Below are 17595 nucleotides of genomic sequence, written 5' to 3'. Positions count from 1 at the left end.
GCTTAGATGCCACAAAATTCATCAGTATGCATTTATTTTTTCTGAATACGTCTCTCTTGAATGTTTTCCACTTATTAAGAAGGACTCGTCAACCAGATTGTGAATGCATGAAAATATTAATTGGCCCTTTACTTTCTAATTTGAAAAACCTTCAGCAAGGATGTTCCTTTGTAGTAGCAGTGTTACATTCTACTTTTGACTTCCAGATACGGATCCTTGTAACTAAGCAGTTCATCCCTACCCAGCGCCCCACGCCCGCCCCTGCTTTTTTATGAGTTTTGGACTTTTTATTGTGGTAAAAATGTATATAACATAAAATTTACCATGTTAACCATTTTTAAGTGTGCGTTTCAATGGCACTAATTACATTCTCATTGTTGTACAACCATCAACACTGTCCATCTCCAGAAGTGTTCATCTTTCCAAACTAAAATTCTGTCCCCTTTAGATACTAACTACCCATTGTCCCTCCCCCAAGTCCCTATGAACCCCCATTGTACTTTCTGTCTTTATGAATTTGACTACTCCAGGTATAAGTGGAGCCATACAGTATTTGTCCTTTGTGACTGGCTTATTCCCAACATCCCAGTTTGGGTTCCCACAGGGATGATAGTCAACAAATCATTTACCGTGGTGCAGTGGCACAGCAGGCAGAAGAAACACCCAGAGTTCCTTAGGCATCCTAGGGACAGGCCTAGAGTTTCAGAACTGCAGAAATCAGGTCCCAGAGAAATCACACACACATTTCATTTCTGTGTTCAATTATTTGATCCATTTTCCAAAATGCTTCCGAATTCCACGCCCATAATTAAAGAGGTCATTGTCACCTTGCGTCTGTGTGTGTTCTTGGTCTCATCAGTAACAGGATTAGAATCATGCTTTCTCACTAATTTGCCCCACATCTGCCCCCTTCTTAAAGCATGGAGGAGAAGGAATGCACTTTTTATTTTGGGGCTTTGTGCCTGGTGGGAAAGCACGTGCAGGATCCACTCTGTCATCACCAATGCAAGGAGCAGCTTAATCTCAAATGTTCTTGCTGTTTCCTGTTTTACTGGCAAATGATTAAAAGAGAAAAAGCAAAGTATTGTACAGACAAATATAGCACATGCAACTGGACACAAGAACAACCCCATCAATGTTCACTGGTTTCCTGTCTGAGTGGAGTAAGGATCAATGGTTATATATGCTTCTGGGCAGTGGGACATCCCGTCCCACCTTTATGATTAGCCACCCCTGACATGTCATGTTCATGGAGTTCACACCAACTCTTCCAGGAGTAGGGCTGGGAAGCAATTCGCCAACAGTGCCAGCTGTAAGTTGCATGTAAGTTACCGTGAAACAGAGCAGCAGCGCCATCTCCAGAAGGCATCTCCTCTGTCTGTATATGAGCATATCACACAGTAAACAGTGGAAGCTTTGACATGCATAAGTACACTCACATCTGGAACTTGCATTCTGTTGATTAGATCTGATCCTCCATTCTCCAATTGTTACCCATGTTTCTCCTCTTTCTCTTAGGTCTTTCCATGCCTAAGTCTTCCCCAGAGGCAGTGTTACAATACTGATAGAGAATTGCCTCTTAGGAATATAGAATGGAGAGCAGTTTGAGACTATGAGGTCCTAAAAATAACCAGCTACTAATACTCATTGATTTTTGGGTGCATTTGGTTTAAGTGGGAGTGCTGAGAGGAATTACTTTAGAAAAATTACTGTGTAGTTGACTCGTGAAAAATGTGGATTTGAACTGTGCAGCACTTACACATGGATTTTATTTTTTAGCCAAATGCAGATCAGAGTTGCAATATTCTTGGGACATGAAACTTGTGTAAAGGTACATGCAGGTTGTGCGGGGCTGCGTGCCATACTCGAGTATGTGTGGATTTGGGTATATGCTCTGTGGAAGGGAGTTCCTGGAACCAATCCCTTACGTATTCTGAATGATGACTTATTTTATGGGCTACTAAGTCCTGCATATCTTCCATATCACCCCTTATGTGAAACCCTTACGGGAAGCATCTCATGGCAATTAGCATCTGAGGGGTTTAGGAGCTCACAGTTACACTCTTTCCCATTATGGTATCTCTGAGCTGACACAGCATGTTTGCCTCTTCATTCACAAAATATCTTATGCTCTCTGAACCCAAATTTTGATTTCTACCTTTTTGGTGTTTCCACCATGCTTTTGTTGAGGTAGCCAGTCAATGTAAGTGAAGTCCTACAAACCTGATGTCAGGAATTTAGCTATTGCCCAGGTGTTCTCATTCATTCTTGCTGTTCATTCATTCTCTTTACTTTGTGCTGAGGTAGTTTTTTGTCTGTTTTTTGTTTTTGTAGTTTTGTCTTGTTTTTATGGCTGTATAACCAAAGCTCTTCTCTCTGTAGGGCATTTTCCCTGAAACGTATATCCATTTGAAAGAGGCAACTGTAGAAGACCTGGGGTAAGTTCCAACCTAGGAAGACTCTCAAACATGATGAAGATGTAAGATTATCATTAATGATCATCTTAAGGCATTAGTGCCTTATGTATGTTAATAGTTCTCTCATCTCAGGCCAGGCACAGTGACTCACGCCTATAATCCTAGCACTTTGGGAGGCCGAGATGAGCAGATCATTTGAGGTCAGGAGTTCAAAACCAATCTGGCCAACATGGTGAAACCCCATCTGTACTAAAAATACAAATATTAGCCAGGCATGGTGGTGGGCGCCTGTAATACCAGCTATTGGGGAGGCTGAGGCAGGAGAATTGCCTGAACCTAGGAGGTGTAGCTTGCAGTGAGCTGAGATTGCACCACTGGACTCCAGCCTGGGTGACAGAGTGAGACTCTGTCTCAAAAAAAAAAAAAAAAAAAATTCTCTCATCAGTTCTATGAGAGAGAAATGAAGAAAAACTTTTAATTGGTATCATTCCTTCCTCTGTCTTCTCTTTCTAGAATTGTTCCTCCTTTGCATTAATTTTCCAGAATACTAAAAGCAGAAGTAGTAGACCAAGGGTTTTGCCTCTATATTATATTTATTACCTGCTCACTGATTTTGTGTGTGTTTGTGTGTGTGTTTGCACACATGAACATTTGGGACTCTGACTGATAAGATCTGAGAAGCCCCCACTTTCCGATCTTTGAGAGATAGATGATTAAGTGACAACCTGCACTTACCGGCTCTGAGCCTTGGATGAATCATTTAGCCTGAAATGTATTTTGGATTTTTCACAGCATATTAGGGGGAAACAATCTGTCCCTACTTTGATCATGAGCTTATCATGAGATTGGAATGAGGTAACATGTGCAGACGTGTTCTGCAGATACTATCTGCTACATTTTGGGTATTCATATTTTCTGCCCACCTCGTTTGTCCTGGGAAGTACTTACTGCCTCTGTGGCACCTAAGAAGAGTGAGCTATTTGGTCTCATTGGGAGAGAGAGGTCACTTAGCTGGTGGTGAGTCTCTGGACGGGAGAGTTCTGGAGGCAGTAAGGAGAGGCTGGGGTAGGACTGGGACCCTGGGGCTGATAGAGTGGGGCCGAGGAGAGAACGGACAGCTGGGTCACAGAGCCACGCAGCCTTGCAGCTAGAAAGAGCATTCCCACCATAGTTCAGCACCATCATTTCTTTTCTTTTCTTTACTTTTTTTTTGAGTATGGGCAAGCTTTATTATATATGAAGTTGATTTCGTAAATTAGAATGGCAGTTTCACTTAAAATTAACTCATTAAAAAGTGTAAATGTCATGATATAGATATGTTTTCCAAAACTCCAAAAGATAGTGAAACTGGTACAGATACTGTCACTCATCTTTGGACCAATACAATAGCAGAATTGATGAATCTGGTTCCCAGACAAGCATGTACCACTTGCTCCTGTGCCGTAGGGAAGAGAGGATGCTTTAACCCAGGCATTATTGATGCAGTGACTCATGGATAGTTGCTCCTTATTAACACTGCTAAAATTAGGTTCACATGTTTTACTTTGTGTGGGCCCTGATGCTCCCGTCTTTTCGTTCTTTCAAGGTGTTGCCTCATACCCACTCATTGCAAAATGCATCCAGATGGGAATTTAAGCCTCTTCACAAAGCAAACCCCTGGAAACTCATAGGTAGTATGCATCAGTGGTCTGTAACTGATCTCTGATAATATGGCAACACCATTTCTTTAGAACCTAATTTTCTTGATTCCACAAGAAGTGGCAGGATAGGAAAACTCATGGTTAAGTGAGAACAGTCTTGTTACAGGACGGTTATCTCCCAGGTGTATGTTGCCAATTCTGATTTCCGTGTTGTTATGGAAGGGCCTTATTTTCATTCTGACTAACAACCAATCGTCAGAACACATTGAAACTGTTGCTGGGTCAAGTCCCAAAGAATCCCAAAACATTAAAAAAAGGAGGAAGGACCCACCTACGAGCACAGAGGTCTTCGTCGCTCCAGACTCCCAGACACAGCACAGGGAACAAGAAATGGCAGCACTATCATTTCATAGACAAGTGGTCAAGATGTCCTCAAAGCCATACAGCTCTTTGGTGGCAAAACCAAGAGCAAAAACCAGGTCTCCTGCCCTGCTGGGGAAGTCCTCTTTTCCAGTAGGCCATGGATACCCACCGCTGTCACCCGCTATGTTACTGGAAATGCAGGTGGGGAGGCACATTCACACCCATTAGGGTTGTACAGCATGCTTGTTACATTTGCAATTTAAATAGTAATTTTTCATGGTAAGCATTTCCCAGATATGTCATAAGTTACACTAATTCTAAAGAAATGTTCTTACTTTACCAGAAATTCAAACTTAACTGGGCCTCCTGTATTTCTCCTCATTAAGTCTGGCAGCCCTATCGCCAATTCCCATTTGTTTGCTTGCTCTTGCTTTCTCCCTTTTTCTTTTTGCTAATCATAAAAATGCCAGAGAGGATTTATGTGAATATACGTAGTACCTACCTTTATGTGAGTCTTCTGTGAATAAGCGAGGATTTTGTTAAGTGTACATTTTCTATGTTGTGAAACTGCAGATGAGAATAAAACATGGGACTATTCCAGAAAGGAGTGCTGCCTCTGCATACCCAACCTCCACCCTGGCCCCTGCCCTAAGCAGATCCAGGGTAGAGTCACAGCCCCAGGACACTTGTGCCACACACACCTCTCCACGCAGCCTCCCAAATGAAACAGCTGTTTGGTGGAACCAGCTAAAATGCTGCAAGTTTTGCGTCCATCTGAGAATCGCTGAAGCCAGCCTGGCTCAGTAATTGAGCCTCCTGGAGAAATCCAAATTGGGGAGGTCGAGGTTGGGATTCAGTTGCAGGAACTGAGCCTATTTTGAGGGCTGTGCTGTCTTGTTCTTCTCCTCGCCCAGATGCTTGGATGTGATAAAGTCCCCCACACATCTCCTGACCCCATGCCCCAATAGCTTTCTTCTCATCCTTGAGTGTTAAGGAGTCTGATCCCTATCAAGTAAAGCAGTGTCAATCAACCTGGAGTAACGTGACCCTTGTTTGGTTATTTGTAGGCAGCATGAAACTGTGATTCCTGGTGAGCTCCCCCTGGTGCAGGAGCTCACTTCCACTCTGCGAGAATGGGCTGTCATCTGGCGAAAGCTCTACGTGGTGAGTTTCCCCTTGTAGCTTGGCGCCCCAGGGTCACTCTGGATCCTCAGCCTGTAGGTCCTTTGCAGGGTATTGGCCCCCTATTGGCTGACTCCATGGAGTGGGATGCATCTTCCCTGGACCACACAAAGGCTGATAAGCAGGAGATTCTCATTTCCCCGGAGCTGGGTCATTGATAGGGGGTAGTGGAGTAAGTGGGCATAATCATTCTAGCAGTCTTGATTCTCAAGTGACAAACATGCTGATTATGAAAGTACTAATGATAATCATCACTGCAAACACATGTAGTCTTTCCTAAGTGCCAGAAACTATGAATCCTCACAACATTCCTATAACGTAGGTGCAATTATTATTATCTATTTGTTATAAGGAACCTGAGTCATGGTCTTAGCTTCTTCATGTATGCCACTAGATTGAAATTTGTCAGTATTTCAGGGCTCGGCCACGTGAGGATGACATTCTTTGTCTCAGGTACCTTACAGACTCAGAAACTTGAATAGTGTTAAGCTGTGGTCTGAGAATTGCCTTTTTTGGGCAGACTCACAGTATTCTTTCTCCCAACGCTATTTGACCTCAGAATGCTAATACAGTGTGTCAGTTCACAGGGAAATTATGAGGAGCCAGCGCATCCTCTCCATGATAAACAATAAGCACAAGTTATACACAGGAATCAGGACCAATTAAATCTAGCATTTAACAGGATCAAACTGAGAACAGCTGTGGTGCAAGAGACAAGGATGTTCAAAGTTTATTGGCAGCAAGCCTGCCTCATCTCCAGCATAGGAAGCTCTCTTCTTAATGTTGGAATCCACAAAGGTTTTGTTTGTTTGTTTGTTTGTTTGTTTATTTTTTGAGACAGAGTCTCCCTCTGTTGCCCAGGCTGGAGTGCAGTGGCATAATCTTGGCTCACTGCAACCTCCACCTCCCAAGTTCAATCAGTTCTGCTTCAGCCTCCCTAGTAGCTAGGATTACAGGCGTGTGCCACCACATCCAATTAATTTTTTTATTTATTTAATTTTTTTAGTGGAGATGAGGTTTCACCATCTGGTCTTGGTGGTCCATTGGCCAGGCTGGTCTTGAACTTCTGACCTCAAGTGATCCACCTGTCTTGGCCTCCCAAAGTGTTGGGATTACAAGCGTAAGCCCCCATGCCCAGCTAATTTTTCTGTGTGTTTTTAATAGAAACCGGGTTTCACCAAGTTGGCCAGTCTGGTCTCAAACTCCTGACCTCAAGTGCTACACCCGCCTTGGCCTCCCAAAGTGTTGGGATTATAGGCATGAGCCATTGCGCCCTACCCACAAAGACTGTTTATTCTGAAGTGGCCTCTTTGCCTGGAGCCTTTGTAATTAACCATCACTGGTGTCTTGCCTCTGTTAGTGGGCTCCAGTCTTTTGTGGCTCACCAGGAATTCCTATGACAAATATATTTTCTCTCGTTAGATGTGTGCATGAGTTCAGAGAGGTTGTAGACCAGACTTGATAGCCTGGGAACCCTCCTCTTTTTTTTAATGTGACTTTGTTTATCTAAATTTTTGTTCAGTCATGTGTTGATTCATTTTAACTCTGAAAAGCCAATCTTAAGTCACTGAGAACACCTTACTCTAGACCCTAAGTACTGAAGACAATAATCAAAGGCTCATTTTAGCATAACTTCTAAGAGTTCATGGAAGATATTTCATTTTCATTCAGGGCTTTTGTTTCCCTTGGTTAGTCACAGCATTAGGAATCACCATCCCCTTTGGTGAAAAAGCACATGAAATTTCTCTACTTGCTCATCCTTCAAGACCTTGTTTCGATACTTTCTTCTTCGTATTATATCTTCTAAACACACCAATCTATAAAATTTCCCTCTGGACCATAGAGACACTTACTGCTGAACCCATCATCTGACCCGTAGGGCACACTGCCTCATAATAAAGGTGATCTTTTGATCTATTTACGATTAGTTGAAGAGAGAAAGCATGTTAAGTTCCTAAATCACAAGGAGGATGGAAACGCTACTGTCAGCCCTGTGGTCTTCATTGATCATCTTGCACTTACATTGAGAGTACTCTCTGGTTCTGGTTTATTGATTGGTTGGTTTGGTGGATGTAACAAGGTTGATGGATGAGGAATTGCATGTACGTGGGTTGGTTCCTTAATATGTTCTTTCTGGAAATTGATGAGTGTTGAAATGCATTAGATAATCGGTATTGGGAAAGGAGAGTTTTTAAAAAAAAAAAGATTTATGAGAGTGGGGAGTATGAGTGAGGCCACCTTTTTTTTCCTTGCTAAAACACAACTGGTGTGCCCACTTTATGATCTATGTCCTCTACACATCCACAAGTAATTGTGCCAGGTGAACCACTGAATAGAACTGAAAAAGAAGTGAATGGGGGCCGGGCTCAGTGGCTCATGCCTGTAGCCCAAGCACTTTGGGAGGCCAAGGAAGGCAGATCACTTGAAGTCAGGAGTTCGAGATCAGCCTGTCCAACATGGTGAAACCCTGTCTCTACTAAAAATACAAAATTTAGCTGGGTGTGGTGGCTTATGCCTGTAATCCCTACTTGGGAGTCTGGGGCAGGAGAATCACTTGAACTCAGGAGGCAGAGGTTGCAGTGAGCTGAGATCATGTTGTTATAATCCAGCCTGGGGGACAAGAGTAGAACTCCATCTCAAAAAATAATAAAAGAACTGAATGGGGATGAAGAATTAGGACTCTTGTATTTTGGCTGCCAAAATCTCTTAGTAGTTAAAGATGATAAGGTCTTGCTGAGCATTTCCTAGGTGGGAGAGTTTCATATTGTGTAGCAGAATTTGGTTAAGGAAAAAAAAGCCAAATATAGGTGATGGGGAGGAAGGCAGCAAACCACATTGCCATATATGTACCTATGCAACAATCCTGTATGTTCTTCACATGTACCCCAAAACCTAAAACACAATCATATATATATATATATATATATATATATATATATGCCATCTTCTTTTCAAGGGCAGCACATTTCTTGTTTTAATTTAGATATCTAATAACAATTATTTTGGCATTTGTGAATACTTTAAAGTGTCTTATAGCTGCTGTTGATTGACTAAAAGACATTCATTATAGGAATTCACAATCAGTTGATAGGACTAAGAAACCTGCTTCTGCTTTTGATACATGCTCATCTAGTAGGGAATCATCCATCCACTAAGATTTGTTATTAAGGTTAGTGGAAAAATAATTGTGGCTAGTATTAATTGTGGCTTTCTCTTTCTTTTTCCTGTCCCTTGCTAAACCATTGACAGTTCACTTCAGGCAGAATTTCTGAACTTCTTACTGAAAAATTTCTGTATCAGAGTAGCAAACCTCAATATTATGTTTCACTAGGAAACAAGTAAAAAGTATGCAAATTCTCTAGTTTTCATGTCCCATCTCCTTTCACCCGCCATACACGTTGTCGATATTTCTGCCTTCTGATTCTGTAAGTTCCTTTAGTCCATGTAAAGACAAATATAGATTTTACTAGTATGTATCAATGCTTGTATTATTTTGCTCTTGCATTTTCCCCTGTAGATTACAACACCAGGCACTCTGTTTGATGTCTTTAAAGACACCTGTGGCCAGCATAGTGACTCATACCTGTAATCGCATCCCTTTGGGAGATTAAGCCTGGGAGAATATTTCAGTCCAGAAGTTTGAGACCAGCCTGGGTGACATAGCAAGCCCTATCTCTAAAAAAATTCAAAAATTATCCAGGCACGGTGGCACACACCTGTAATCTCAGCTACTCAAAAGGCTGAGATGGGAGGATCACTTGAGCTCCAGAGGTCGGAGCTGCAGTGAGCCATGATTGTACCACTGTCCTCCAGCCTGGGTGACAGAGTAAGACCCTTTCTAAAAAAAAAAAAAGACACCTGTGATGTGTTAGAAATCCCATATTTCTATAATGCATTTCCTTGTTCTTTTCTTTTCAGTCTGAGTTCACCAGAAATGTACATTGTGGATCCACGGTCTCATATGAGGGGAAAATGCCATCCACTAACCAGATTAGACCCTGGTGATTATTCTAGAAAGGAAAAATATTTGTCTAGCTGTGATTTATTTTTAGCAGTTATATGGTAACCATGTAGAATAATCATAAATATGTCTTAAACAGGAGGGGATTGTGTACACCGAACTGAAATGACCCCACTTATCCAGAATAGAAGAGATGACTCACCCCATGGTCCCTCTGTTCCTTTGGTATATTATTATTGTTTTCTATTGGATTATCTTCCCCGGTGAGTGTTGCCCTTATGCTCAGGAGAGGAAGTGGGCTTTAGGAGGCAGACACTGGCGCAGCAATTAGGAAGCTGGGTGTCCTGAGCCAGCACCGTCCCTAACCAGCTCTGTGGTCTTCAGCAAGTCACTTTAACACTCAAGCCTGCTGGATGTTGTTCCTCTGCAAAAGTTGATGTAAAACCTGCCTTGTTAGTCTCATAGAACTGTGAGAATGTGGAAAGAGAGAGCGGCTGTGATCTGTGCTGCTGACAAAACCGTCAAGGACTCTGCCAATGGGAGCATGTGCTTTGATATTATCTTAGCTGGAAACAGTAGCCATTCTGGACACCCTCCCCCTGGGAAGCCTTGGCATAGCTCCCCTGTCACCCGACTGTGTGCCTGAGAGTCTGAAGCTCCCTTCTGTATGGCCCCTTATCCAAGGCCACTTTCTTTGGAACAATTGTCTTAGGTAGAGTGGCCTTGAGCACTCAGCAGTGGAGCTAAATTTCTCACCATAGATAGAGAACCTGCTTGGTTTCAATGCAAGTCCAAGAGGTCTGGATCATTCTAAAATGCAGAGAAACTGCAAAGTTATGGCAGTTTCTGATGGGCTTTCCCTATATGGCTGTGCCTCAGTTGGAACTGGTCACTGGGTGTATTTCTTGTGGTTGTTTAGGAAAGGAGGAAACACTGTGAACAAGGAGGCCACCTGGTGACATGCCAAGACCTTGGATATTGGAGTCACACAGGCTGACTGGTTCTTAAGTTCTGGCTTCTCCCTTACTGGGTTTGTACTTTTATATTCAGAAAAAAATAACAAACCCAGTAATAGTTCCTGAAAATAAACCCAAACAGAAAGAACTCGGATGTAGAAGGCTACTAGCTGATCCTGTGCCTAAGACAAGTCCCTTGATCTCCTAAAGTTTTTGTGTCGTCTCTAAAGTGGGGATTTTACGTACTATATGCCTTGCAAACTTACTGTAAGACTTTAGTGGGATAATCTGTATAAAACCCAGTACCTGTCACACTATGGTCGATACATGGCAGTCCCTGACTAAGCCCTCACAACTCTGTTCCTAGAAAGAGCTGATTGATAATGAGAAGTGTGAGAAAAGAGCTGGATCACGCTAGAAGATTTATTAACATTGGCCTTGAGGCACCTACTGTGGTTATTCCCCATCTTGCAGCTTTGGGCAGAAGGGGTGGGTACTTTTATTAGAAAAGGGGTTTCACCACGTTGGCCAGGCTGGTCTCAAACTCCTGACCTCAGGCAATCTACCTATTTTGGCCTCCTGAAGTGCTGAGATACAGGTGTGAGCCACTGTGTCCGGCCAATCAAGTGAATCTAATTGCTAAAATGTGGTTTGTAGAAAGGACTGCTCTCCCCTTGTTTAAAATTTGCCAGCAATAAAGAACCCTGTGCCAGTCTATAGTTCTGGAAAATTCAGGAGCAGAAAAAGTGTCTATAACTAGGGTAGGAGTGGGGTAGCTTGCAGAACACACTGAATGGCCCTTTTCTTTCATCATCACATATCCAGGCAGTTTAAAGCTGCTCAAGTCTAATCTCGTTGAACTGGTGGTTATGACCGGCTGCCGGAACATAAGTTCTGAAGTATAATTAAGCTGGTCTCATGGTTTGAAACCAGCATCTCATTGCTTATTACCAAGGACAGAAAATTCCCATAGCAAATGTTGTCCTCTTGTCGGGGCATTTTACCTGAGAGTTGCAAGCCCGGCTTCCATGTGGCTCTAACAAGAGAGCCAAGATATGGCATGGGACTGACTGACAGGCCCCAGATGTGGGCGGGGCTTTGGACATTTTTCCGGTTTTGATTTTCTCTGACCTGGTTGCCTGGCTTTTAGGATTTCTGTTCCTTCCAGAGGCAAAAATGGCCTTTAACTTGAATGGTTTCTTTAAAAATTAGACCTTTGCTAGTCAGACTGTGCTTTTTTTTTTTTTTTTTTTTTGAGAAGGAGTCGTGCACTGTTGCCCAGGCTATACTGCAGTGGTGCAATCTTAGCTCACTGCAACCTCTGCCCCCCGGCTTCAAGCGAGTCTCTTGCCTCAGCCTCCCGAGTAGCTGGGACTATAGATGTCTGCCCCCATGCTTAGCTGTGGGGTTTCACTATGTTGGCCAGGCTGGTCTCGAACTCCTGACCTTGTAATCCGCCCGCTTTGGCCTCCCAAAGTACTGGGATTACAGGCATGAGCCACCTCACCCAGACAGACTTTGCTTTTATCTGACACAGAGAAAAGGCGCTAGAATGGATAGGAAGCCTGTTTGGAACAGTGGGAATTCTCTTCTTCCCAGGGTCCCTGGAGTCAGTGTAGCTCGAGAACACAGAAGTATCAAAACACCCCATCTGGACCCCGGTGTTGTAGCTACGTGGAAAAGGCATGTTGATTGCAAAGAGCTCTGCACCAGGAAAATTTGTTTCAGCTCCAACCGAGTATGCAAAGGAGTGAGGAGTGAGATGATCTGAGCCAGATGCAGTCAATCAGGAAGTTGCTGGGAGGAGTAATTGAGTTTAATGTTTCAGTCAGAGACTCAAAGACGCTTATCCTGGGAATGAATGGATTTTAGTGCCAGTCTATTTTTTTTTTTTTTTTTTTTTTTTTACAGATGAGTTTACTCTAAAGGGAATAATTTGCCTAAAGCCACATAGCAAGTTAATGATACAATTCGAGCTAGAGGCCAAGCACTCGTATTTTCAGCCAAGGCTGTTTCTCTCTAAGTCATAAAATCTGCATGGCAGACAAAAGGTTGGTGAACAGAGTGAATATCAATCCTTTTATACACTGAACGGTAGAAGACCAGAGAAAGGGTTTTTGACTGTGGTCTGCATTGTTTTCCTGTTTTTTGTTTTCAGAGATAGGGTCTCATTCTGCCACCCAGGCAGGAGAACAGCGGTACAATCATAGTTCACTGGAGCCTCAAACTCCCAGGCTCAAGCAGTCTTCCCACCTCAGCCACCTCAGTAGCTGGGACCACAGGCATGCATCGCCACATCCAGCTAATTTTTTATTTTTTGTAGAAACAGAGTCTTGCCATTTTGTAGAGACAGAGTCTTTAGTACAGTCAGGTCTCAAACTCCTGGGCTCGAGCAATCCTCTCACCGCAGCCTCACAAAGTGCTAAGATTATAGTTATGAACCATTCTACCCAGGCCTCTGATCTGCAGTCCTTGGGAAAATGAAGAATAGAGTTCAGGTTTTCTGACACCCAGTGCAGCAGGGCCATGATCTAAATGGCTCCTCAAATTTCTATAATAGTCAAGGAATGACTCCTGCTTTCTGCTCAGTATTGAAGGCAAAGCTGTTTTTTGTTGTGAATGTGTTTATCTCTAGACATTCTAAAAAAAAAAAAAGAAAAAAGTTATAAACATCATGAGACTGAGGCGGGAGGATCACTTGGGCTCAGGAGTTCAAGACCAGCCTGGCCAACATGGTGAAACTTGGTCTCTACTAAAAATACAAAAATTAGCCTGGTGTGGTGGCATGTGCCTGTGATTCCAGCTTCTTGGGAGGCTGAGGCAGGAGAACCGCTTGAACCTGGAAGGCAGAAGTTGCTGTGAGCTGAGGTGGTTTTACTGCACTCCAGCTTGGGCAACAAAGTGAGACTACATTTCAGGAAAAAAAAATGTTTTAAATATCTGGACTAAAGCTATAAAAATTGAGGCCTTGAGGCCTCAGGTAGCTACAAGTAGAAAGAGAGAAATTAATTCTAAGCAAATGCAGAAATGTCTTTGCTATCTCAAAAAAATTTAGATTCATTTATTTTGGGGAGTCTTTCTTCACTCAAATTGAAAGCAGAGTATTATAGAGTGTTATTTTAAATTTGAGAGGTCAAAGTTTGTTTCTGAGTCCCTGTTGTTTTAGGATTGTGCTGTGTTTTGTGGAGAGGATCATAGAAATTCTTGGATGGTGTGCCAATGGCTGATAATGCAGAAAAGGCTGAAGTGAGTGGAGATGAGAGTTAACTAGAAGGCTTCTGCAGGAGGCGGGCCTGGCCAGTGTAGGATCAGAAGAGAAAGAACGGAGGGCAACTGGAGAGAAAATAGAGCCTCAGAGGAACTTAGCCCATATTCTTTTTAAAAATTTTTTTATTTTTTTGAGATGGAATTTCGCACTTGTTACCCATGCTGGAGTGCAATGCCGAGATCTCAGCTCACTGCAACCTCTGCCTCCCGGGTTCTAGTAATTCTCCTGCCTCACCCTCTTGAGTAACTGGGATTACAGGTGCCCACCACCACACCCAGCTAATTTTTGTATTTTTAGTAGAGACAGGGTTTTGCCATGATGGTCAGGCTGGTCTCAAACTCCTGACCTCAGGTGATCCACCTGTCTTGGTCTCCCATAGCACTGGGACTATAGGCGTGAGCCACCATGCCTAGCCAGCCCATGTTCTTTTGGTGAGTGTTTGGTTTTCTCTTCACTTGTCCTTATGTGCTTCCTCCAAAACCCATCAAGCGTTAGGGACCAGCTATTATGCAAAACATCTTAGAAAGCGCTTAGAAATGTGGCAACAAAGTTCACCTCCTTGAAGTAAATGGGGAAATTGCTTCCTTTGGTATGTTCTAGCTTGTCTATTCATAACTCACTTGGCATAACAAATCAGAAAAGAATGGCTGTCTTCATCCTTCCTTGGGGGAAGAACTTGGCAGACAAGGCTGGTATAGACAGGCAATAATTAAATTGCCATGGATAGTGTCTAATATAATTGAGACTAAGAACTTGTGCACATGTGCCCCAAACAAAGCACTGTCTCACACAGAGGATCCGCTGAGCCTTTGAACCCTTTCTCTACCATACTATGAGAAGCGATATCTTAACATCAGAAAACATTTTAAATAGCTAAGAATGGACAAATGCGTTGTAAGAAAGAAGAAAAGAGACTCTTTCTGCCTAGCGGTTTTGAAAGGCAAAAACTGATAGGCTTAATTACTCACTTCTTTTTCCAACTTTGAAGAAAATAAATGGAAACATTTTATATAGGATTTTGAAGGGGAAAAGCAGGGTTTTTACCTTTGCTTATTAAAAATAGTATCTTTAAAAGCCTCATTTTTATGTTTTACTACAGACTGGCAGACGAGGAAGAGGCAATTAAGAAAATGCTCAAAGCAGTAAATGTAGATAGTTTTAGAATTTTAAACATGCTTTACTTTCTTTGTTTTGTGAGATCAGTGGTGTTAAGAGAGCATATTGTAATCACAGAGAAATGGATTCTTCATCTCTTTGCTTCGTGTTGCTAGAGGACTTTGAACTACTGTTAGGGTTTTACCACACTCTGCTAATCTCTGTTTTGTTCATTACCCCCTACTTTATACCTAGGACTCTTCCCTCCTGATTTATTCTTTGTTAAGGAGTGTTTTGGATGTTTTCAGCATGTTTCTAGTCGATCCTTGGGTCTAGGCATCTCTGTCCTTGGGATGTCATAGAAGAACATCACTGGAGAACATTGTACAGCTGTCAGCATCTCTGTGTGTGTGTGTTGTTGTTTTTTGGGTTTTGCTGTTTGTTTTACAGAAACAAGATCTCACTGTGCTGCCCAAGCTGGTCTCAAACTCCCAGGCTCAAGTGTTCTTCTTGCCTCTGGCTCCCAAAGTGCTGGGATTACAGACACGAGCCACCATGCCCAGCCGGTGTGCCTTAATTTTATAGCAGATAAGAAGAATGTTTTCTAGTAATTTCAAAGTATATCATTATATAACTATATTATGACTTTATAAAGAAGAAAGAAATGGATTCATACTATATGTGGATTGAGTGGAATTCTGTGGGATTTTATTTAACTAACTTATCTCAAAAGAGATACACAAAAGACTTTTCTCTGAACACTACCTAAGATAACACCCTTTACCTGTATACACAAGATTGCCGTATTTATTTTTCTTGCACTTTTCATCAAAAATTATCTCGTGTGTGTATATATTATGATATAACATATAGGGTATATATTTACTTAATATGTAACATATATTTTTATAATATACATCCAAAATACTCATTATTATATATATTATTATATTATCATTAATATATATAATATAAACTTATTTCTTTTCTTGTCTAGAATGTTAGATCCTTGAGGGCAGGAACTTTATAATCAGCACATAGTGGATGCTCAGTGACTTAAAAAAAAATTAATACAGGCCAGGTGTGTTGGCTCACGCCTCTATTCCCAGCACTTTGGGAGGCCGAGGCAGGCGGATCAACTGAGGTTGGGAGTTTGCGACCAGCATGGCCAACATGGAGAAACCCCATCTCTACTAAAAATACTAAATTAGCCAGGCATGGTGGCACATGCCTTTAATCCCAGCTACTCGGGAGACAGACGAGAATCGCTGGAACCCAGGAGGTGAAGGTTGCAGTGAGCCAAGGTCGTGCCATTGCACTCCAGCCTGGGCAACAAAAGGGAAACTCTGTCTCACCAAAAAAAATAAATAAATAAAATGAAGTAATCAATCATTCAGATCAGGGATGTTCAATCATTTGGCTTCCCTGGACCACACTGGAAGAAGAATTGTCTTGGGCCACACACGAGATATACTAACACAAATGACAGCTGATGAGCTGAAAAACAAAAATTGCAAAAAAGTATGATAATGTTTTAAGAACGTTTGCGAAGTTGTGTTGGGCTGCATTCAAAGCTGCCTGGGGCCACAGTTTGCGCAAGAGTGATTTAGAAGGTTGTGATGGCTCAGATATAAAGTGATTGATTCTTAAATTGATTGAAAAATAGATGATTAGTTAGGTGTAAGGTAATTTGCTTTGGTCACAGTAAGTTACTATTTAAAGCAAGATTAACAGTTTCATATGTGAATGGTCTAACAATTGTCTGGGGAAATGGGAACTTTAAAATAATATTTTAAATTATATTTTCTAGTGTTCCTTATCTCTGAAATTATAATTATTTCTCTATTCATAATTCACTCATTTAGTATATTTGCTAGAATGCCTACTTGTACCAGCTACATGCTAGAGACACACAAATGAAGCTCTCTGTCCTATAAGAGCCTACCAGCTAAGCAGGGAGGCAGATGAGCCAGTGTAACCCAGGGTTCTCCATGCTATTATGGAACCAAATTCTGGACACTGAAGGTGGGACCGCTAACCTGAAGTTAAAGTTTCAAGGTAGACACACATAAGTTGAGACTGAAGAAGTCAGAATTACCAGTTGGCAGAGGGTGTAATGCGAGTCAGAAAAGGATAGGGGTGGGGGTAGATTTGGAGGAAGAGAACGAAAGAGGAAATAACATATTGGGAGGATCTGGAGCCTCAGAGAGAAATAGACGTGGCTTTGCATGGAAGGGAACGTAGATTGTTGGGGTGGAGACTGGTAAGAAATGCAGCTGGGAATGTGCGTAAGAGTCAAGATACGGAAGGATTGCACATGATCCACTGTGGCTGGAGGACAGTGAAACTCACTGGAGGGCTTTAAACCCAGAGGGGCATGGCTAGAGTTTTAGGGTACATGGATGATTTGATATGTTTGTGATTTATGACCCACTGTTCACGCTGTGATCACCAGCTTCCACAGTTGCAAGAGGGGGAGGGTGTAGAAAAGGCTCGGGACAAAGCCATCCCTATTAATGTATTCTTTTAAAATCCTTGGATTCATGCAGCTGACTGTATGACACAATTGATTAATTAAATAACACCTTATAAAGAATCAGGCCGGACACAATGTCTCACACCTGTAATCCCAGCACTTCGGGAGGCTAAGGCAGTCGGATCACTTGTGGCCAGGAGTTCAAAACCAGCCAACATGATAAAACCCTGTCTCTAT

General features: G+C 42.2%; 1 protein-coding gene across 6 annotated transcripts in view; it reads left to right on the top strand.

Moving 5' to 3' along the window:
- The window catches only part of DOCK5 (dedicator of cytokinesis 5), a 219064-nt gene that overhangs the window by 82369 nt on the left and 119100 nt on the right, over positions 1-17595 (top strand). For all 6 annotated transcript variants that reach the window (XM_078347202.1, XM_078347201.1, XM_008979098.6 and 3 more), the window contains 2 exons: positions 2383-2438; positions 5488-5584. In XM_078347202.1, the coding sequence (XP_078203328.1) occupies positions 2383-2438; positions 5488-5584 (153 nt within the window). The remainder of the gene's footprint in view (positions 1-2382; positions 2439-5487; positions 5585-17595) is intronic.

Source organism: Callithrix jacchus, chromosome 13 (assembly GCF_049354715.1).
Source record: "Callithrix jacchus isolate 240 chromosome 13, calJac240_pri, whole genome shotgun sequence".
Taxonomy (NCBI): Eukaryota; Metazoa; Chordata; class Mammalia; order Primates; family Cebidae; genus Callithrix; species Callithrix jacchus.
The sequence above is the reverse complement of the archived record's forward strand: the minus strand, read 5'-3'. Positions and strand labels throughout refer to the sequence as shown.